This window comes from Bacillus rossius, chromosome 2, assembly GCF_032445375.1.
Source record: "Bacillus rossius redtenbacheri isolate Brsri chromosome 2, Brsri_v3, whole genome shotgun sequence".
NCBI lineage: Eukaryota > Metazoa > Arthropoda > Insecta > Phasmatodea > Bacillidae > Bacillus > Bacillus rossius.
Window position 1 is genome coordinate 29,390,226 of NC_086331.1, and position 25,114 is coordinate 29,415,339.

General features: G+C 35.5%; 1 protein-coding gene across 3 annotated transcripts in view; it reads right to left on the reverse strand.

The window, feature by feature from the left end:
* The window catches only part of LOC134529209 (calcium-dependent secretion activator), a 520,687-nt gene that overhangs the window by 169,792 nt on the left and 325,781 nt on the right, over positions 1 to 25,114 (reverse strand). For all 3 annotated transcript variants that reach the window (XM_063363074.1, XM_063363075.1, XM_063363076.1), the window contains 2 exons: positions 22,929 to 23,065; positions 18,510 to 18,697 (listed from right to left, as the gene is read on the reverse strand). In XM_063363074.1, the coding sequence (XP_063219144.1) occupies positions 18,510 to 18,697; positions 22,929 to 23,065 (325 nt within the window). The remainder of the gene's footprint in view (positions 1 to 18,509; positions 18,698 to 22,928; positions 23,066 to 25,114) is intronic.

Here is a 25,114-nt window from a genome sequence, read left to right on the forward strand (position 1 = left end):
GTGTAATGGTTCTGTGGTTCGGCGGAAGACGCCATGTTGCTGGTGGAAGCACGTCCTTCCAGCCCAGTCTGCAACTAGCAACGGTCGAGGTGAGACGCATACACACCCCGGGGACTTCATCTATTTGCATCACCGAACTGAACTTAGATCTGTTAACGTAATTCAATCTTAATCAATTTAATATTATCCTCGGGACTCGCCTCGGCGGGCAGACTGTTCAATTCAGTATTTTTTAACCCTTAGCAGGACTTTGCCAGACAGCTAAGCGCTATCATCTTGTGTGACCACCGTGTGGTCCGGCTCTCGCCTAGCTCAGTTGGTGCTGTGGGTACTGTGTAACCTAACATCAAAGTATCATAAAAAACCGTACTGAGTTCACAGTGTTATTTACTGACCACGTGCCAGCTCTCCCAGGTATCAGGCGTGTGGGACGCATTTAAGAGACCACTGGAGTGTGCAACCATCTTCGTCATGTGTAAGTGTGCCCGATGCTGAGAGCGGGCCAGGTCTGTGCGATAATTAGAGGCTAGGAGGGACCGAATTTTGTTCGCCACATGGGCGACGTCGTGCACTGAGATGAGTCTGTGCTGGGTCCGTGTGCCCTTATCATAAGTGGGGCTCAAATTTACGACCATTGACACGACAGTGCATTAATTTACTTAATTTAAACTTTTAAAGCCACTAAAAGTCATTATTACCTAGCTGGCTGGTTGGTTAAGTTTTCAGGTGTGGTGATATTATTTTCTTGACTTTTTTTGTTACAATCCTTTGTCTGAAAGCATGATGATTCAATCTGATGGTAAATTACAGCAGTGTTGGAGAGAGAAAGAGAGGCAAGTGTGCCCTGAAGTGCAAGATGGAGACAGAAATGGTAGTTCCCCACCAAGCATAGGAACTCAAGGACACATATATGATAAGAATTGGAAAGAGACAGAGAAGTGAAAGCCGCTACTTATATGTATGTAGAGTTTTTTCATGTCTTCTAACTTGTGTTTTCATTGGCTGATTTTGGAAAGTGTGGCTTAAGCTTGACATCGTCCGGGCCTGCGGCCCCTTTTAAGTCCGATATGCCACCGCCCAAACACCGCCCAAACACCACCCACCCCCCATTCAAACCTCCCGCCTACCCGTACGTACGTGTGCATGCGTGTGTGTTCGCCCGGCAAGAGGGCGCTGTCGAGTCAGTGCGCCGCACCCCTAAAACATAATTTAATTTAATTGTGTAATTTGTTTTAATGTTACCCAAGTGCAACGTGAAGGCAGATCGGCCGGGAGGGTTTTTATGTACTTTTATTTTAAAATAGTGTATTGAAATATAATAGCGTTTCCGGACATTCCCGACGGAAGCCGAAGCCAGACAATAATTAAATGTAATTCTTAATAATTGTAATTTGTAGTATTATTTTTCATTATTCAGAAAATGTCACATAATTTTTAAATCATCCTTGTCATGTTACTTTAGTTTCCTGTGGCACGAATTCACAAATATCTTTAACGGCAATTGTTTCGGCGGGAGGACGCCATGTTAGTCGAGCCGAGCCATGAGCTCAGCCCAGTCTTCCGCCATCAACGACCGAGAGCAGACGCTTCAGCACTCCGGGGACCTCACCGCTTGTTTTCACCGCTAGGTAATTCTGTTTAACTTTAATTCTTTCCAAATTGTTTTCTTTTAGTCCTCGGAGATCCTCTCAGTCGGGGACTGTTTAATTAATTATCTTACGACCAGTAACTGTCTTTTTTCTATGTAATACGTAATTAGGAATGTGACCACGTGGTGGGTCATTACACCTAAACCGATTCGTGCCGCAGGCATTTTATACAGTTTTAATCGTGTACGTGTGTGAGTTGAGTTAGCCGAATAAATCAGGTGTGAAAATCTAATGTATTATTTTATTAATTTAGATCTGTATGACCACGTGGAGTGTGACGGCGTGTGGGACGCCTAAGAGCCCACTGTGTAGATAATAGCGTGCCCGACACTGAGAGCGGGCAGGAATTAGTGCTAGGTGTTTTCAGGGGGTAAAATCACGCCTCACATGGGCGACGTCACGCCCCGAGTTAGGAGTCTCACCGGGTCCAACGTGACTCACCACGTGGTGACGCCCACTAACATATCACCTTAAAGCCGTCCGAACAACCCCCGGCCGCAACAAGCTTAAATGCGAGTGGTTGTGGGGGACATGTGACCACCTCCCTCATTCGTGGATAGAGGTAGTAAGGTCGGTTGTTATTCGAGTCGCGGTCAGGCAATGGCTCGAAAAATAATATAATTATGTAGTTGAGAAGCAAATTTTGTGACTGCAGCCCGTACGGAGCTGATTAATAATAATTTTTGGACATGTTTAGAATGATTTGACTGCAGTCGTCGGTGTTAATTCCGCAACGAGACATTAAAATTTGTTTTTATAGTTGTCATTCCAAGGACAGAGTCCTTGGCCTGTAACATGAGTTTGTGTGTAACCACGGGATATCAATATCAGTAATACATCTTTGTTTATTTCAGGCCATTTATGTACCATTTTAAAGTAAACTATTTTCTTGATGCACTAAACTATATTGTTATGTGTTGTGAATTATCTGGAACAGTGTTGTGGTCAAAAGATGGTGGCCTTTCTGTTAATGTGAATTTTCAATAAAAGATAATAAAAGGCAGTAAAACATCAGTCACTGTTCTCGAGAGACTTCATTTCGAGCAACATTTTTACAAAATTTGAGCATTATTATCTAAGCCAATAAATTATTTGAGGGTTTTAAGCATGTGCGATTCAGGCCAAAGCTAGCTGGTGAAGTCTAGGTTGGTGCAAGGCCAGATGTGTTCATTTTTGACGTGACGTCTAATAAATCGATGAACGCTGGCTGCACGCACAAAAAATTGTCCCACTACGGATGACCCACTACGGATGTGTTTACGCATGCGTGGCATCTCTCTGGTATGTTGCGGACGGTACAGAGTACTCGGCCAGCACGTGGCTGCGTACTGGTTCGAGGTTATTGTTGTGCACCGCGCCATGGGAGTATATTCGCAAGGAAATGGCGTTCTTACAAGTACGTATTATTTTAATTACTAGTGTAAATCAGTATATTTAAACAGTGTTGTATGAGTATTGTTTAAGCTGTGTAACTAAATATTTATTGCTGGTATGATACTTTTCACGCTTTAGTTTGACATTGGTAATTATTTGTCATGAGTTATTATTTGATCAACTAAATCACACACCGTATTATAGTTATAAGCCAACGAGCGTGTAAATATTTCGGGTCCAACAGAGAATATGTTAGTTAAAAGAAATTCAAACAAATATTGTGCGTGGAATTTTATTAATTTAAAACATCTGAAACAATTATTCTCAATATGGTCTTGTGGCCGTGTGGTTAGCATGGATGACTTCCAACCCAAAGGTTATCAGTTCAAATCTCAGCAGCTGCAAATTTTTTTTTGTACTTGTAAAAATAAATACTGCGCACGCAACATTTCAAAAGTAATAAATATATTTGAATTAATGAATGCAAATAAAAGTAAATTTATTAATTAAATTGTACATTTCATTTCATTCCTTCTTTGTATTCATACAAAATAGTGATAATTCAATAAAATTGATTCAATATTATTATTAAAAGTATGCAGAGGTAGATTTTATCATACAAAAGGTAGAAAAATTAAAAAAAAATTTCTTCCACAAAGAATATAATATTTTTAATGCCTAAATGGTTTGGTTGCAAAAACCTATTACGGCTCAGTCTCAGGCCGAATATGATATTTCCTTTTCTTCTGTATCAATCATTTCATCAATGTTTTGTAATGACGTTGTCACGTTAAACTATCGTCCGTAAACCGACTTTACAGACAACCAATTTTTTTATATATACATATTTATATTGTATAACAATTCTCACTTTATTTTTAGCACATAAAAAACTTTACTATGAACTGAGAGGAACTAAACTTCTGTGAAAACACAATTATTTAGTGGAAGCGGGCCCAAAACCCTAGTTATCTGTCAAACAAAACTGGAGTGTTACTTAGTAAAGTGTAGCATCCTACTAGATAGCAGCACCTTCCTACAAACAGAAGATCTACATGAAAAATATGTAACAATAAACAAATTACACTTGAGATATTTATACCTAATTTTATTTCTGTGGAAAAAAACATTTGTTTTAATGAACAGTGCACATAGACCACTAGTTCACAGTAAATTGCTGTGGATTAGTTCCATGGCCATCCCAGACTGTGAAGGCCCTCGTCCAAAATAATTCAGACTTAAAATACACATTTTACATTAACACTATGTTCTCATAATCTGTTTCACTTTTATAATGATTTTTCAGTTTGAATGTAGAAAACTTCCTGTATGTAATAACTTAGTATTTAATATGCATTTTAAAATATGTAAGTCATTGTAGTAATGTATGATAAGGATTCATTGTGCAAGCCTTTTATTAAAAACACACTCTTTAAATACAAACATATTTGTTGGCCATCTTGGCATCACTCCTGACAACCTTACCGGAACCTATATCTTCACATCACTACCAACATAATTATGATTCTTTACATCTCCCTTTTCCTTCCAGATCAATAATCCATTTATTTTTGATAATCCTTAAGTATTCAGGTCTGGTACAAACTCTCCCACTGCAAGTGACAAGAGCAGTCTCAGAAGGATGAATGGATGCTTCACTCGCAGCTGCTTCTAATCATTGTATTTCATTCTCAGCCTCATTCCACGCATCTAAAAACTCTTGACTTTGGTGGTCCCACCCCTTGAGTTCATCCCTTCCTTTCTGGCATCTACTCTGTATTAACCGAGTCTCTGCTGCCCCTGAGAGGAGTCCTTTTACCCTAATGTCTTGTCCCCTGCTTCTTCTGTGCAATGTGCCCTATTTCTTTCGATCACTCTTCCTTCCTCTGTCATAATCCTGTAAGATCTTGGACTTTGCGGTGCCCTGACCTACCACAATCCTTTCCCTGTTGTTTGTAAATAACATTTTCACCAACTGCAAATGGCTTTAAATGTCTTTTCCTCCTGTTATAGTAGTACCGATGTTGATCTCTCCAATTAACTTTTTTAATTTTTGTTTTAATACATATATTTTATTTTCGAAGTTACTCAAAATCTTTAATAATGATTCTAAAACATTTGGCAATGTTAGAGTAAACGAAAGGATGAGAGACAGGTGCACGACTCAAGACGCCATGGTTTTTCCCAACTTTTTTCAGTAACAAGGGTTTCTGTGTGTATTCTTATGATGGGAAAGTTGAATTCATGCATTATTTACAGTATTATTATCTAACTAAAAAAAAAGAGTCAGTAAAGCAGGCACTGACTTCTTTAAGTTTTTCTGTATTGAAATATGTTGTAATTGGTTGTTTTGTGAAAGACGTGTTGTGATTGGGCAGTTGTCACGTGACTCCCCCCTCGCAGTGTGGCAGTTCTCTGCTCGACGTTGCCTGAATAAGTAGTGTTTGGCAATAGCTCAAGCCCAAATTACATAATATGTACTAAGGAACAAACTGCATGTTTGTGGTCTGGTCTGGGCGGTGCCAGTAAACAAACTCGTTTCGGACATTTATTCGAAATTTTCATCGAGCACAGCCATCGGCAATCAGCCCATGATAGGGCTTTAGTGATTTTACCCACCAACCCAAGAACACCTTTGTCCTTGGCTTGTACCATCAATGCCATGTAACTTCGGGACTTATCTGCTGTAGTTAAAGAGTGGGCGAGTATTACGAAAGGTCGTTTTGGCAACATCTAAATAAATAAATATTAATGTTTTCAAGCAGGGAAATTTCATTTGTGTTATTATGAGAACTGTGTGGATTTATGATCATCATGTAATGGCGGACAGTGTTTTGTTTTTGTGCGGATCTAAAAAATAAATCTACTTAAAAGTTCTGTTAATCTTTTTCTTCAGTAAAGACTGCCAAACTAAATTCAAACTTAACCACTAAATTAAAAACATCAACAAATATTTTCAGCAAACATTATTTTTTTTTTTTAAGTGTTTTGCAAATGTTAAAAGTCAGGTCGTCTTCTAGCCGGGCCTATCTGAGTTGTAATAAGCTACCTGCAGTAACAGGCGGGTGGCCCAAAGCCCGAGATTGTACCCAGGGCAAGCCAAGCCCTCTTTGGGGGCCCATTTGCAGGCTCTTATTGAGATCACTCACATATATAAGCACATATTGAATTAATGAGAATGGTAACAAAACTAACAATCGATTGACGAATAAAATAATCATATAGCATGGAGTGAGGTAAATATATTTCACAGGGAGCTCATTTAAGCCATAGTACTAGAGCCAAACTTTAAATACTGTATACACATGATCTTGAAGGTACAAAAATTAAAAAAAACGAAGAAATCAACTACAGATGTTACTGTCAATTATTCAACTGACACCAATGTTTAATGATGGGCAGAAACGTTTTGCTACAAGATTCACAGCAGCAAAAATAAACATGCTGCTAACAGCAAGCTCTGCAAGACTCTTCCAGACAAAGAAGAAACCTTTCACCATTGTTAGGCTTTAGACTTTATATGGAGATTGAGTTAAGATACAATGCACTATTTTGTGAGGTGGTTCTTAATAAAAAATTACGCATAATTTTTTCTAAAGCAAATTTTTCTAGAGCAAGAGATTATTTAACTAACTACGAACAGCTCTAAAAAAAAAAACTTCCTGATGTTGAGCAATGTATTTTTTTATGCATTTGGGGTAATCTACAACCATAATTAATAACACATTTCCCTCACATGACAGAGACCATATGTTCTATGAGTACCAAAATGTTACTCAAGTGGTTGAGAGCTCTAATGTTTTAGAGGTTCCACTGCTTTGTGTCTGTGCATAACCATGTAACATAAAACACTGCATTAAAAACATATATTATTTTTTGAAAAGGAAAATTATAAATCTGTGTTACGTGAGTTAATGATACAATCTCCACTTTGTTTCAGAAATAGCAGTAGGCACCTGAATTCAGCTGACAACTTTGAAAAAAAAAATCTTTCTACAAACTAGAAATCTGCAATTGAAAATCAACAAAAAAATTTGTCTTGTAGAAACAAGATTACTAAAAGGCACATTTGTTTAGTTTTGGGACCTCGGTACATATTTTAAAAATTCCAATTCTCAACTTAGTTTCTTTTAATATTATTCCTCCCTTGGTCAGTTAAGGTCATAACAACTTATGTTTGTTAACCAACACAGAAAACCTTGCTGCATACATCTTTCAATTTAAATATGTGTTGTTCTCACTAATGGCTCACATGAGCAATTGCTTTTTTTTTTTCCAAAAAATTTTTATAGTCAACGTGACACTTACAAACAAAATATTAAAAATTACGGAGTTTTTCTAATTCCCGGACCAAACGAAAGTGTCAACTACCATTTATATAGTCATGGGGGATGATAACTAACAAAATTCCTAAAAATTAATAATGTTTTGAACATTTATTAATTGAAAATGCTATTTAGCTTCAAGTTTAACTTTGGAAAATTTCCATTATTTAAGTTCACTTAATTTTCAAGTGCTCCTAGCTCACATAATATTCACATTGTAATATTTATTGAATAAATTTTCCATTTATGATCTCATGAAGAATCACCTCAAAATTAGTGCACAGCATCCTGATATTCTTTCAATCAGCACTACTCCTTATAAATATATAATTAACTACCAATGGAAAAAATAACTCCCATATTAATAGATAAGATAACAATGTAAATATTGAGTCATATTTACAAGATTTTATGCATTATTGTCAACATAATTTATTTATTTTATTTCATGAATCTAAAATATTTATAGCACATTTTTGTTGTGCTACCATCATGTAGCATCATAATGTTAAATGCCAGATATTTGCAGCATTGTTTTAAATAAAATTGTCTTCATTTTCCTATATTTTTCTTGTCAAATATTCTCTTCAGGTATTACAATACAAAACACTTTTTCATCATTAATTTTAGTTATCTATAGAACTTCCAAGCAGTAATAGTTCCTTATAACTATTTCTCTTTGCAATGCTCTCCTTGGTTGGATAGACATTTAAAAGTATAATTTTACAATAACTAAGCTTTTTAGTTTGGGCATCGCATTGATGAAGACGACTTCTGTGCATGGGGCAATTCTTGTATCCTTTGGGATCCTGCAAAGGAGACAAGAATATGCGTCGACCATGATGTTAGTTGTATAGGTACAACCAAAGCACAGTCAGAACTTCTGTTTTTTCTTAGTTCAGAATTAGTAAATAACTACGATAAGTTGTCTGAACTTCCACGTCGATCGATGCGTCTTCATATGGTTTTCAAGACCCGGTGGTGAAGCCAACCCCATCCTGTCATCTTGATGCACTCACGACAACGTTTGTGAGATCGTTGCCAATATTAATATTTTCAATATCCCGGACAATCGGCAGCAGACATCGTCGAGGGTAGTTCCTGTACGTTTTTTTTTTTCTTTCCTCCAGCCTCGCCTTCCTGCCAGATGCAGAAACCTCTTAGTGGTCCAGTTTGTACGTTCTCGATGCTTTAATGAACCATGAGCTACCATCGGTGTTGAATGTAATCTGTGTCAATTTCTACCATCTGAATCGATAAACATCTTAATTTTTTTCATAGCAGTAATCAGCCACTACAAATATTTAAATTTCTGTTATCAAGCATTTGTTATCAAGCCTGGGTTACTCAAAAAGCCATTTCATTAAAAATATAATTTTCTTGATTGTGACATGATGGCCTTACTAAATCAAAATTAAATTGTAATAGATAATTATCTTTGCCCTACTAGTAAAATTAAATGCTTCATTTGGGCAAAGACAAATATTTAATTTTGCTATTATTTCATTTTAATTCATACTGCAGTTAATGTGTGATATTTTAATGAAGAGTGTTTTCATTTATGTGATATTTGATACATGTCATCACTGACACATGGATGCGACTATCCAATCATGTCTTTCATCACATTTACTGTCATTTGAATACATAACTTAAGACTGGCACAGAAAACAAACATTTCTGTAGGTTGTGTTATTACAGTCTAGACCCAAGAAGGGTCGTAGTACAATGCAACCTCACAACTAGCTGCAGTAGTGTATACAGATCCAGTGTGTGTTTAGTTGATCACGTACTTGTGGCAAGAAATGGCTTCTGTAAGCAATGGACTAGGACATCAAGTGTGTAAATTTTTTTTTATCCTATTACATATAACCATAAATAGTTTATTTTAAAAAATAGTTTGCTGTAGTCATCTATTTAACAGTGCAGCAAACACTAGCAATAAATGTAAATATAATTTCAGAACTCAGTACTCTTTATCATATTGTTTTGTCAAGATAATTATGCCTGCAATGATGATGGACGAAAACATACATTATTAGGTTCACACTGTTATACTTCAGACAATTTCCCAAGTTTTCCTGGTTTTTCATGTCCTGCCTAATATTATTCCCATTGGCCAATAAATATATTACAATGCACATTATTATCAAACACATTTCAACAAACATACATAACATTCATAATCGACTAATGCTTTCTTGCAAAATACATATTTTGCACTATTATCATGTCCATTAGTGTTACGTAAAAAACACACTGCCACTCTGAAAAAGAAAACAAATGTATTTAAATGATAAAATTTTTAAGTATTACACTAATGATTTAAGCAAGTGACTATAGGTATGCTATTGTGCTTCAAATAAATACACAGCTGTTTGTATCCCTTACTTTTATCTAATGTTAGTGATAAGCATTAATACCAAATGGCACACAAACTTATGATTAAAATACTAATACAGCCGTCGACTTTCTAATCCTGCGTCGACCGTAAAGATGGATATGGAAGGAAAGTGGAAATGCGAAAATTGATAATGAAATGAATATTATGGATGATGGGAAGGAGAGTGGAGGTGAATTTTACTAGGATCAATATCCAAACTGATTCATGATATCCCTAAGGCCCTACGTGGATATCAAAATACTGGGAAGCGTTTCTCCACCTCTCATCTTTAACCCTTTTAAAAGAAAGGAAGGGTAATGAGTCCCTTTTCTGATCAATACAAAGAGGTTAACACTTAAAAAACAAATCGGTAAATTCAAAACAACAAGCAGTTTTTAATAAATATTTCAGGACTGGACAACAGGGCTAGTCAGATTACTTTGGACAACATTATACTTTGACACATTTATTTAAACAACCATAGTTCAACCTAGCAGATATAAGAGCCATTTCCTTCTCTGTATTCCTATCGTCATTTGATTTAGTGGATCGTGTACGGTCTGTGCGATTAACAGTCATACCAACTTTATTTAAATCATTCTAGCACGTGATATGTTAACTGTTAATGTTACTCCCTTATCTAACGATTTTATGTTTTGATTATTTCTAAGTTATTTATTGAACTTAAACAATTTATGAACTTACTGTAGAGTAGTTTAAAATTAAGAGTGATTTTAATTATAACTGTTGAATTTTTTCTTGAGGAGAGAGAGAGAAGTTTTCGTTTAGTCTTAGTTTCCCGACATTGGCCTATAGCCGTGGTCTAACTGTCATTCTTGAACCATTATGACATGGTGACTCACCATTCATTGTCCTGGCAATGGTGTTGCACCCATACCCACTAACTGACTGCAACTGATGACTTCAGACTGATTTCTGTGGCTTAAAAAGCCTTACCTGACCGAGTTGATGTTTGTTTATCAAAACAGCGTGAATCCTTCCCATACATCGGTTTCAAATATTCCTCGTCGCTGATTCGTTGTCCCGTTTCACCTTCTCGTTAACATCTGTCTGTCGCCTCATATGTCCTCCTCTCTCTCTGCTCGTCTGTCCTGCTTAAATCATGTCTCTTCAGCGATTCTGAAGGTCTCCTGTTGCAAGGTGCACGAGGCAAACAAATTTGTTGTCATCGTGGTTGTGTTGCGCTAACACAAGCAAACATTACTACTCGGCCTCCCGCCTGTGATGGCTTTGTAAACTGTTTCTACTGGCGGTGGTGTTTCCTCATCACTACGACCTGGCGGGCCGTGTCATTCCCCATTTTAATATTATTAAACCATTTGAAAAAAAAAAGCTTTTCCTGGGTCTTTGATATTACTAAGTTAAGTATCTCTAATTTTTATGGCTGTGTACATATACTTTTATTAAAACATTAGGATTCTAAATACTATAAAAAAATCACTGGAACTTTTTGTACATGATATATTTGTCAATTTTATTTTTTTTCCAATTTTTTAAGACACCTATTCAAATTCCTGAGTTTTGCCTTTTTCTATATTTTTCCCTGTCTGTTGGAACCCTGCACCATAACTGTTATAAGGATACAAAACAAAAAAGAATTCAAGATGCATATATTACAATGGTAGCACAATTAAGGGTTTTACATTGCACTTTTAAGGGAAGAAATGCTTAATATAACACAACATACAATAGGTATCATAGGCTCCATACTAATTGGCTACTGATTTGGTTTTCATTAATTAATTGCACTGGAGGTTGTGTCTGAACCATAAATGGTCCTACCTCTTCACCAATTGAATGCGGTGCCTTAAAGAGAATGGCTACCAAGGGCACAACAAAACCAAATTACTTCTGCCATCCACCATGAAAATAAAAATACGTATGTACCATCAAAATCATAGGTTCCATAATGAGCACTCTTATGTACATTATAAAGTAGCTGGATATAAAAATAAATAAATCAGTAACTTGCTATCAGGGTTATTTAAAACAATTACTGACTTAGTATTGTACACAGTTAAAAAAAAATACACATAATACTGCTACAACCAAGGAAAACTTTGACAAAAAAAATTTGTGATACACATGTTTCAACAATTTAAATTACAGGTACATGTGATACTAAGGCTAAAATATGAAGTATTCTCTAATTTGGTGCTACAAATACACTTTCACAGAAGACAAATTAGTGATCAAGATTCACACTCTTGCAATTTATGATAAAACATTTAATCAATAATGTCTGTATATATTTGTATGTTATTGAAATTTACCTTTCGTATACTGATGTGTCAATGGACGATTGATTACACCTTTAAAAAAAATTGTAACAAGTTCAATGTAAAAAATATATGTACTAATCACAGGTGAGTTTTGCTTAGAATAATTTAAGAAGTTTCAGTCATGCATGAAGGAATAAAATAAAAAACCGAAAACAAAACATATCTTAGGATTAAATGATTATGTTTAGATAGTAACTTTAAAAATATTGATTATAGATACTTCATGAAAATCAATTACAAGATGTTTTTGGCTGAACAGATGTTTATGACTTTAAAATCTACAAATTGTGTATCATTAACTAACAGCTGCCTGAAAAATGTTTTAAAAAGAAAATGTTAAATTTATGTAATCAAATATTATTGATTACAATAGTTATAACAGTAAAGCAATGCAATGATGAGTGGTTTGGAGATCAGAGTGCCTGCTTGTGACAATATGTTATTTGATCTACTTCTAATAAGTAAGAAGCAGGAATGATTTTCATAATCATAGCATAAATAATGTTTGATATTATGTAAAAGTTCTTCCCTTCTATGCATTTCAGGTGAAACTTAAGTAGTAACATTTTAAATTGGAAAATCACAAATAACGGAAATGACTTTGCCACTTCTCTTGTGGTGTTCCTCACCGGTCAGTGTGCTTACAATAACCTTACGTCTTCTACTGCTTACATTATCTACTACAGAGTGCACTGTGATGATTTATTGGTACTAGTTGTAACTAAACATATCAGGTGACAAAACTGCTCAGTTCCTAAAATATTTTCTGGTGATGAACAATCAAGCTTCGATTAATATTATTTACATAACGTAACATGCAATAAGCAGTAATCTTTAAACCAATGTGTTGTATAGAAATTAGAAAGCTGATTAATTTTGCACTTTCCTATCATTTTCGAATTATGACAAAAAGAAAAAATTGCCAGAAATATGTTAAGTTTTAGTCTGATAATACAACTTTTTGTTTTATACTTACCCATGCAAAATATATATGGAGATAAACAAACAAGAACACCAGTATTTACAGAAAATAAAAATCAATTAAACCATACGGAAAGTGTAAAATGAATGAATGTTTTAAGGTATGCATTTTGAAAATACCTTTGTTTATAAGGAACTGGATTGTTAAATTGATTGTATGTGTGTATTTCCCAAGCTTACTTCCATAATAATTTATGTAATAGTTTGAATTCACGCAACAAAAGAATTTGTATATCATCAAATGCAATTAGTTTTTCCTACCATGATATGTGTTGGAACAAATTGCTTTTATGGTTGCCTAAAAGGAATAATTCTTTGTTTGTTCTTTTAAATATATCTTTTCTTAGTCTGTAAATTTGTAATACGTCAAAGTAACGAAATATTTAATTAATTATAAGTACTACCTAGAAATTCACAGACTTAGTTTGATACATACACACATATGTGCACTGGGCCACTTTTAGTTTTTTAATGGCACAATTTATTTATTTTATGTTAGAGCATTTTTGATATACTAACTGGTAGTGTTTCATTAAGTATGATTTTAATTTGTATCATTAAATTTCAAAATTTTTGTGGGAACTTCACATCTCCTGATTTTGCTACTAGCGTAAGTTTTATTTTCAGCATGGTCAGTCTTGAGAGCTCCCACTATCTTTCGGCCGTCTTGCCAAGCAACTATCAGCTTCGTATACCTGAAATAAGGTATCAATTTAGCTTGCTAGACCAACAACTTCTGGCAAACTTTCCCATCCCCTGTTCGCTGGTTTTTGTGTCAAAAATTGGTATTAATAGCAGTGGCTATTAATTCATTATTAAAAATATATATTAACATTTTTATTTTCAATTTGTTTGTTACATGAATTATTTTTTCATTCGTTTGAAAATAAAACATGTGATATGTTTCAAATCTTGCATTTGAACACAAATGGTTGAAACACGAATGCGCATTGGATTTCATCCTGTTAAATTTCCATTACATGGTGCTCATGCATTTCGTTGCACACTGAAATTTCACCCTCAATAAGCCTAAGCAAGCATAACTTAAAAAATTATAACTTCACTAGTAGCACAGTATCAAATCACTTTTAAAGTTATGTTAAACCTTCTAAATATTATTGAAAACCTTTATATAAAATTATTTTTAATACAACAACACTTTACTGCATATTTGACCAAAATGAGGTCTCAGAACAAAAAATTTATTACTCTCTTAGTAGACACAATACCCCACTTGTGCAAAATTGTTGTAAATCTTCTAAATATTACCAAAAAGATTTTTCAGAAACTTTTTTATAACTGCTAAAAATTTGTTTTATTATTCCTATCCTTAGCGCAAACGGAGAGTAAATTTGTTTGTGCTTAGCTTATGGGAGTAAATGGGTATGTTCGTATGTTATTTTAATGGGATTTCACCCTAGTAGCACAGCTCAGAAACAAACTACCTTCACCTGGTCAGTTTCAAGCCCATAGCCATGTCATTCTTGTAGAGATTATTCTAGATATTATACAAAATTGATGGATACATTGAATAAAAAACATTTGTAACATTTTGGCTGCATTGAATATGCCAACTGTTTGATGAATCCTTATAAAATATTTAAGAAAATACAGAGTGCTTTTAAGTTTTCAGAATTTTCCAGAATTTTACAGAATGTTCAATGAATTTCTAGAGCTTTTTTATAATGTTCCTGGGGTTATTGCCGGAACATAAAGTTTCCAGAATATTCAACATCTACACTAATATTATAAAGAGGAAAGATTTGTTTGTTTGTTTGTATTGAATAGGCTCCGAAACTACTGGACCCATTTGAAAAATTCTTTTTCCATTAGAAGCCGACATTATTCCTGCGTTATTTACTAACCAAATTATTTAAGCAACATATTTTAATTTTTCTATCCCTGATGAACATAGGCTTCTTTTTACTGCGTTATTTATTAACCACATTATTTAAGCAACATATTTTAATTTTTCTATCTTTGTAACTCAGTAACTAGCAATTGTCCGTCGTCGTCGTGTCTCTCTTGACGCTTGCGTTCCCACCACCGCCTGCCTCTGCACCCGCGCCCCGCCCACACCCCGCTCGGCTAGCTAGGCAGCAGCACTGCGGTGCGGGAGGGGAGTCAATGTCACAAAATAAAGTGCCGCGCGGCTCACTCGCGCGGTCGGCTACCTACGCAGCGGTTGTGTGTAGAGGTGGGACGATACCACACTTCCGATACTCGATTCTGTATTGTTTTTGCAGTTCGATACTTTCGAAACTTTCGATACTTTCGATACTACAGGGAAAAATATTTTCCCATTAAGTAACAATTATTACAAATAACATAAATTAGTTTTAAACTATCTAAATTCAATATAGCATACCAGCACAATGTCAGATTAAACTTAGATAATTAATGTGTAAATAATTGCATTATATTAATGAAAGATATGAATTCATCATTATATATACATATAAAAAAACACCAGAAATGTAAAATACAGTCCATAATCAAGTAAAGCTGACATGAGAAACAGTGGCCTTACAAAATGTTATGAAGTCCTTTCTTGGAGGGGGGAAAAAGTCACCAAGCCTAAATTAGAAATAAAAAAAAATTAGGCTATTGTAAAAAGAAAATCAGAAATTTTTGCTTGTTTGTTTCATTTTAAAAACAACTTTATGCAACAGAACAATTTTCAATAAAATTTTAACTTGAGAAACGTAAAATACAAAATAATCCTATCGTAAGAAAACAATAACAAACGGGTATATTCAGTTCAAAGATTAATGAATGCACAAAATATGAGATCCGTGCCTTGGTAAAGCGCGTGCACCATTTTCATAATCATTGCTAGTTTGAGCCACTAGTCTCGCTTGGTGCTGGCCATAGATGCTACTAGCGAAGTGCACAGTCTTCCTGATACTATCCATATCCATGGTGCGATAAAGTTATTTTCTTACGTTTGCAAAGGTAAACAAAGAACGTTTTTCAAAATAAAAGCATTAAAACGTAGTTTATCAGGAAGAAAATTACAAAAACAATTGTGAATTTTAGGACTTTTCCGCTTCGTAAAAACGTATGAAACGGGAAATTAATGATTTTATAAGTGTATGTTCTGGGAAAGTAACCCATTGTAAATATAGTACTTTTGGCGGGATCAAAATTAATCGGCGTATGACACGGGAAAATGTATGAAACGGGAACTTATCATCGAGCTTCTACTGTAGTTGTATTTTGTATGGTGGCGACTCAAAACATAATTTAATACAAATGAACAAGCATTCCGGTATCGAACAAATGTATCGAACTTACAGTTTCGATACTCGATATTTGCGATACCGTCAAGTATCGAATGTATCGAGGTATCGAAGTATCGAAAATCCCATCACTAGTTGTGTGCGATTTCGTATATTTTTCCTTGAAAATATTTTAAATTTTTTATAATTTTTCAATCACCACTTCATATACAGGCTAATTCCTGTTCAACATGTAAGCAAATAATTTAGTATTAGTTGATGTAGTATTTAGTTTTTTTTTATCATTTTAAAATGCCCAAAAGATCAAGATCTCAACTTTCTAGAAATAGTTTACAGGCTAGGGCAATAAAAATACGTCGTGATAGAGAATCTCCATCAGAAACTGAAAATCGTCTGGCAAGTCAGAGAGAATACGTGTCGCAATCGCGTGCAAGAGAGTCAAGTATTGAGCGTTCACAACGGCTTGCTGAACAAAATTTGCGAACGTCTCAAGTCCGTGCGCGAGAGTCGAGTATCGAGCGTTTGCAGCGGCTTGAAGAACAAAATATTAGAAATGTACAAGCTCACGCTAGGGAATCGAGCTCTGAGCGTCCAGCCAGACGTTTAACGCACACATAAATATCGAGTACTGCCACTCAGTTCAAGCCATCAAATACATTTGTAAATATATCAGTAAAGGATCTGACCATTGCTACGAAATAATACATAAAACAACAAAAAAAAAATACAAAATATACTGAGAGAATGAAAATAGGTGTAAGTATATAATAGAAGCTATAGGTAAGCACAAAAAAATTACAAATATAACAAAAATATATGTACTGTAGATACGCGCATAACTCTGACTGCAACAAATGTCTTATTTTTTTTAATGGGTACACCAACCGTGCGAAGCCGGGCTGGGCAGCTATATTCAATAAATTAAGTGTTTCCGACGCGGACAAAGTCGCAGGTTTCAGCTATGTGTCATATAGTCGTTAATTTTTGCGAATCAATTTTCACAATAAAGTACTATTTTTAACGATTGAACAAATCCCACGCGGACAAAGTTGCGGGCCACGGCTAGTTGGTGTATAAAGCTGCACTTGAATAAGACTTACTTGAGTACAGAAACATATCTGTGCCTGCATACGAAACCAAAAGGTTTCTTTTTTAATTTAGTACATAAGTAGGCTTACATGGTATTTGAAATTTAAAATTAACTAAACACGTTAAAATTAACCCTTCCATGATTTGAAGTCACAAATTTACTGATAATTTTTAACTTTATATCTAGCATATTAATATGATTTTATATAGTTCCATGTACTAAATTTTATTAATTTACTACGCAAAGATTACTTTATTTGAGGCCTTTTAATTTGAGTATATTATAAATGCAATGATTTGAACAAATATCACATTTTATCAGCTATCAAAAAAAATTATGTGTCACCAACACCTAAGATATGAAAAACCAGGCTTTTAAAGATTGAAATTAGGAATACCAACTAAAAAAAAAAAAAATACAATTTATAGATTTTACCAATGTTATTCAAATCATCCATGTATTCATAGATCTCTATTAATCAAATACTGCTCAAATAACCACAGATGAAATGTATGAACGAGTCACGAGCTTTGCAACAATTTTCATTCAAATTACATAATTTCCAATGGTTTGTGAGGATGTATAAAATTATTTTGTATTCTAACTCACCAGGGATCGAAACCTGCATGCAAACATTTCAAAGCAGGCACTCTGGTTAACTGCAATATTTAAGGTTAAATTCTGTGGTTGAGATTATAAAGTCAGTACCTTTAAATCTCAAGGTTGCAGTTTCGAGTCCCGGGCGAGTGTAAATATGTTTTTCTTTCCAAAGAGATTGTCATGCTAGCAAGGTTAATGAGTGATAGCATATAAACAAATTCAGTAATAAAATTAATATGACATGTCAAAAACCAAATAATTATAATTTTCTGCTCCGGCAGGGAATCAAACCCATGACCATCCTGTCCCTTACTGGGATATTACAACTTGTAGGGTGGTATTCTGTTTTGAGAGGAGCCATTGTTTATCGTGTTGTATTAAGGAAGCAAGTTTATATTAGTATAGTACTGTGTCAACCACAAATTCCCAAGTTTGCCATTTCAGCACAAACCTGTGTGTTTAGTAAAACCAATAAATTAAATGAAGACTGAAAAGACTACATTTGTCGGAGGTATAAAAACTAGCATTCAAGTATTTGCGTTTACTATCCATATGTGCTTACCTGTTCCCGTGGACATGGCTAGCACAAAAGGCAAAACTGTAGTGGATGAGCGTCGGATCAATCATGATTCCTTTCTCAGCGCGGTCCAGAAGGTCCCCGAGGTAGCAGAGGTGTCGGTAGCAACCTCGAACCCCATACCTTGCGCAGTACTCGTCCAAAACAAACACTTGTCCCGGGCTGAACCAACCCTGCAATGGCAAAGCACACGGTCCGTCAGCTGGGTGGATTTGTTTTTCAGAGGGTCTGTCCATATCTGTGACTTTTATATAGGTAAACTCAATGGAGCTTATTTTTAGGATATTTGTATATTTCACTAAATGAGGTCAAAGATATACTGCTATACAAATATTATTTAACCAGCTGAGAAATATTTTCAAAAATTTTTTTGGATAGTAACATGTTTAGTCATACTTAATCTTATAACCTTATTTAATTTTGAAATATATTTTTGAGAAAATGCTTTTAAAACTATAAACATATAATCAAATACTTTGACAATGCATTACCGCTGCCCTATTTAGATAATTTAAAGAAACTTCGGATTTTTATTTAAAATAAAATATTTAGTTGTTTTCTGATATTTCATAAGTAACAGTGGATTGTCTGGTTAAAATGTTTTCATTGTCAAGGTGACGTACTGTAATTACATTTTGCATTAATACATATTGGTGTAAAGTATTACTGAGGAGTTAAATAATTCTATTTTCAAAAGCCATTAAAAGTAATTTTTTACTTATTTCCAGTTGGTTGGCCAAGTTAGGATAATTATTCATGTAGTTTCTATATTTTATATGCTATATTTATTTACCAATGCTTGGGTACCACGTTTGTTCATGAGTATTCGGATAATGTAATAATAGCAATAGTGTGAGAACGGTAAGTTATAGACCTTCCCATAAAAGTAATTAGTCTGTGTGAGGAAGACAGGGAAATGGGAAGTACCACAATGGAAGGAAATTACAATTAATCTTGGGAGGTGGTAATATTGTAAAGTGCTTTGTTTTTGGTTGTAGTTGAAAGGTGCTCTGTGATTGGACCATGAGTCCCGCTTTCTCTAGTAGGAAGGAAGTGGACTTATGAGTCACCATTTTTCAGTAATTTCTTGGTCACTCGCAGAAGCAAGACATGTCATATGGTGACTAGCCAAAATACATTTTAAAGTTAGCAGTGTGAATAGTTTCACATTTATGGTCTGGGCTGTGCTATTCAACTTTTCTTTATATATCAAAACTAAAATTTTTAAACACAGGCAGTGCGTAGGTCTTCCGTAAAGTTTTGGTGTGGCTTCATCTTCGCCCCAATCTTGATTTATACCGTGAGTTCAAAAGTGATCGCACGTTGTAATCAATTTTTAAAGCATAGTAACATTGAATATTTTGTAATTTGTTTCTAAGGGACGAGTTGTCTTGGTGAAGTTAAATTTTTGTATGAAACCATATTGTTACAAGGAAATGGCATCGTTTTGCAATTTTAGCTTATAGAACAATAAATCAACAAAACATCACTTTAAAATTCTTCTTACTTTCACGAGAAATATTCAAATTTCACTAAGAAAAGAAAATAGGAACTTAAAAACAATTTTTCAACATCCAGTAAATTATTCAAGTGTCAGGTGAAAACTGGGCATCAGGATTTCGTAAAAGGAATCTCAAAATAACTCTTACAAAAACCATCATCTACGAGCATCAGCAGTGTTTTAGGATTTAACACAGAGGAAGTAAATCTCTTTTTAACAGTCTAAATTCCCTAATGAACCAATTTAATTTCCAGTCACACAGAATATTCATCATCGATGAGACCGACATCTCTTTGGTTTAGAAACCAGTACACATTTTAGGACTTAAGGATAAAAATCTATTTGGGAGTGTTATCAGCTGGGAGAGGGGCGAAATATCACTGTTGTCTGTGCATTAAGTGCTTCCGGACTCTACTTTACACCGTTGTTTATCTTTCCAAGAAAGAGAATGTATCCCGACCTTGAAAAAGGTGAACCTACACGGGTACTATACAGATGCTCCTAAAATGGATGGTTAAAAGATAAAATTTTTCTAGAATGGCTGAAGTGCTTAGAGAAGTTCACAAAGCCTACAGCAGATGATCCAGTCCTCCTCAAAATGGACAATCATAAAAGCCATACAACCTATTCCAACTAAGATGTCTATCGCCAGCACCACATTCACATGATTTCCATACCACTTCGTATGTCACAATTTACAGACCCTTGACTTGGCATTTTTTGGATCACTAAAAAGTAAGTGCCTTCAACAGATGGTGAGACAAATTCATGACGTCAAACATACACATATGATATAGCTAACATTTTCAAACATGCATTATAAATGTAACAACTATTGAAAAAGGAGTGTCTGGGTTTAAAAGTACAGAAATAAACCCTGTAAAGAAAGACAGATTTAATAATGAGTTTGCACCCACAAAATATTAGAACCTCTAGCTCGCCCGACTGGAGCTCGGCTTGATAGTGGCTCTCTTTACTGATCGTTTCTTACCACGAACGTCGATTCCAACACACTCCTTCGCACTACTCATTTGTCCGCAGCACCACGAAACTGTCTCAGATGCTCCAATCTTTGCAACATTCAGGGAGAAGTCAACGTCACTGCCACTGAAATAAATGGCATTTATAAACTATCTAGCTTTTGATTTCTGCACTCTGTTGGATTTGCATGTGGATACACCCTAGTGGTATGGTGTGTAACCCACCAGCATAGGCATACTGCACCCCAACTGCAATCTGAAAACTGAGTGGCACTGTGTGAGGAGAATTTTGGGATATTCATAGCATGAGAATACCTCATAATCCAAGAAAGAGGCAATGGTCCTAGCACGCACATTTGAGACAGGAAATGCCTCTACCCACCTGATAAATAGGTCTGTTGCAACGACCAAAAAGCACCTGCCCCAGGATGTCTGAGGGGTTGGCCCCATGACATCAAGGGCGACAGTATGGCACCACTGTTCCACATCATCTGGCCGCCGTACCTTACACTGCTTGCAATGGTGACACTTCTTCACCTGCCGTATGTCCTGCATGACACCGGCCCAACGAAATGATTGATGTAGGGCTGTGAGTGTTCATTTGGCCCCTGTATGGCCAGCTAGTTCATCATCATGAAAGAAAGCCATGACATGGGTTCGCATTGTGCTGGGTACATGTGTGTGCCAGGAGCCTTTATCACTTGGGGGACGGCTCTGGAGATGGCCAGAGTCTCCGGAACTGTGTCACTACATGTTCGTTGCAAGCTGCCAGCTTTCCCTGGGAATCGGCATCCAATTTCTGTGGTGCGCATGCAGCATGCAACCGTGTGTCCAGTGTGTACTGCTCCAGTAGAAGCTGGGGTCTAAGGTTGGCATCAGTTGTGCAGGACAACTGCCAATTCGCTAGCAGTCCTGAGACTTGTGGTTTGAGTTGGGGGTAACAAATTGTCCCACCCCTGGTCATGACAAAATTCTGTGTCTGTAACTGGGTTCCAAAACAATTCTTCAGCTTGCTGGTCTTCTCACCTCGGGATGTGCTTTACATCAAATGCGAATGAATGCAACATTAAGTTCTAGTGAGCCTGTTTTTATTTACACCCCTGCGCAGAATTCAACCAATATAACCACTGGCTATCTGAACAGTGAAATGGTGGTTCTTGAGGTAGCGGCAGTACAATTTTACCACCCACACCACTTCGAGGCAATCCTGTTTATTAATATGGAAATGGCACTCAGCCAGACTAAATTTGGCACTCGCAATATCAACCACACGATGCTCCCCCAGTTCATCGAGCTGATACAATAATGCACCCATTCCATCTTGACTAGAATCAGTCTGTAGATAAATGTGCTTATCAGGTTGGAGGCATAAAAGTGGATGGCACTTTCAGCCAATCAAATGAATGTTGAGCCTCATTTGCCCAGTGGTTATGTTCTTTGGGTGATAGCAGTGCTGTCATAGGGGCAATGACAGAGGCAAAATAAATGAAGCCAGTTTGCCAGCCCTAGGAACCACTGAAGATGTTTGCCAGTCCAGGGAGTGAGCTTTTTCTCGATTAATGTCAGCTGCTCGGCACGTGAGTGGCTTCTCCAGTGTTCACTAAATGGCCAAGAAACACTAGTTCCGTAACACCAATACAATATTTTTGAGGTGCCCATGTGAGCTTAGTGGAGACTAACCATAGCCAACATAATGACTTTATATCCAGCAAATTTTATTCTTAAATCTTACCATTGTGAATATACAACACTTATTTTTTTTATTAATAATGTATCTAATGTTATTTTTTTTTAATTTTATTTATATTTATAAATATATATCCCTTAAATTAAAGACAATTTTTGTTCTCATGTATATGTTTAAAGTATAATAAACATCTTATATTATCTTGCTCTAAATATAAAAATATGACCCCTTCTTACCAGAGAGCAATAAGGATCACTTAGTCTGTAGTCTAAGGTAAGTGTTTGAAGCATCTTAAACAGCATTGCATGGTCAAATTTGCAAGGGTCCGCCGATATAAATTCTTCCATGCCGTGTTTTCTAGCACGGTCGGCATCTGAAACATTACAAAGTCATTTGCTAACGACAAAAATACTTGCATTTAATTTTATAGTTAGAAAATTACATTTTACTCCTCACTTTCTGAGGAGAGAACTGCAATATTATAGACAGTAAGAAGCATAGTAAAAAAAAGAAGCCCAGTAAAATTATTTTCCTTAGTATTAAATTTTTTTTTAATAATACAAAGGTTTACAGCTTAACAAAATTATGATTTATGAATGTTTCCGTTTCATACAAATACATTATATGTAAACTTCGAATTGCATGTTCCAAATTCACGGAAAGTTAGCAATTATAAAAGACAAATGATTTAATGCACATTCATAGTAAATTTATATTAAAAATCTTTTGTTCACTTTCTAACCTATAGGATTTATAAGAAATGCATAGTGAGAATCTTTTATCCTCTAATATTGCAAACAATATATTAGCTGGTAAATTAATTTAAAAAAATTACTTTAGCCTAACAATGTTTTGTTGCCACTTGAACAAAAAGTTATAACACCAGACGTTGTAAGGTACTAGCAACAATGTTTATAACATAAATATTGTATCCTACTGCTAGCGGGCAAAACATTGTGGTTGAGCATATGTATATGCAAAAATATTATTGTTACAAACCAACTGGTTCATGACCTTGATATGGCTGTGGTTACGGCCTTCACATCTACTAAAATCTTCTGCCTGATCAGACCAATTTCTTTGTTTGCTAGTTGGAAGCGCTACCTGCTAGATCTTCCAAGACTCAAACTTTCCTCACAAAACATCAGGGTGATAATACATTCTATGCTTCAATGGAAAAATAGACATTAAATGTCTTAATATCTGAGCTGTCTATGAGATTGGCCTTGTTTGAAAGGAAGGTGTGTAACCTAAGTTAAAGGTTCATAGTGGTATTTTTGTAACTACACAGACCAAATTTCGCAAATGTCAGTGATCTGTGCAGACATATTATGTAAATATGCTTTTTTAGGTGCTGCACTACCATTTTGAATTTATGTGCTAATTTGCAATAAATAAGCATAGTATTAAAATATATTTGGGTAACTTGTTTTTAAATCCTTTTTTAAATGTAAAAAAAAAGGTCGACAATAAAAGATTGTCCCAGTTTCAATGGTTTATCATAACAGTTTAATTTAGACTATTTACAACAAATCGTACATTAAATTCAAGGTAAAGTAACCTATTTTGTCTTACAAATGTTCAATATATGTACAGCACACATCCTACCTAAGATCTAATTCTTTCCACACTTTGGATAACATGTCCAGAGTAATGAAAGCAACAGCTTCTTCAATTCTGTGTCTCAACTCTGGCAAATCATTAGGTAGTGGCAGACTGTAGACACTATCTTTTATAAAGCCCTAAAGGTAAAAACTGCATGATATTATGTCAGGTGAATGTGGAAGCCAGTGAAAAAGATCTCTGTCTTCTCGACCATTATGACCAATCCAACGGTCAGGGACTTTGATGTTTAACTACTCTCGTACATAGAGATTCCCATGCGGAGGGGCTCCATCCTGTTGCCAAATAAAGTTTACAGGTTAATCCTCTACTAATAGGGTAAAAAGCCATTTTTTCAACATATCCAGATAAGCCACCTCTGTTACGGTTGCTTCAGCTGAACAAAATGATCCGTACACTTGACATCGGGACACAGCACAGAAAACATTCAATTTTTGGAAAAATCTTTGGTGTTCTACAAGATCATTAGGATGTTCTGACCCCCAGATACAAACATTATGGGTATTTATATTCCCACTTAGATAAAAAGTTAACTCATCGCTGAACAGCACACAATCTATAAAAGTCATCTTCCCACTGAAACACTTGAAGTGCAAAAGTACAACATACAAAGCACTTCCCAAGAGTTATGAAATATACTTATTTGCCGCGCCCCTCCTGGTCGTAGTGTGTTCGAACAAGTGGGGTGAGGTGGGTGGGGACCATTAGCCTTACAGTGCACCAAAGTTCTTTCTACTGGGAGCATTAGAAGAGGCAGGATAACTGATTTAGTGCACCCTTGTTTCGAGATGTCAAAAGA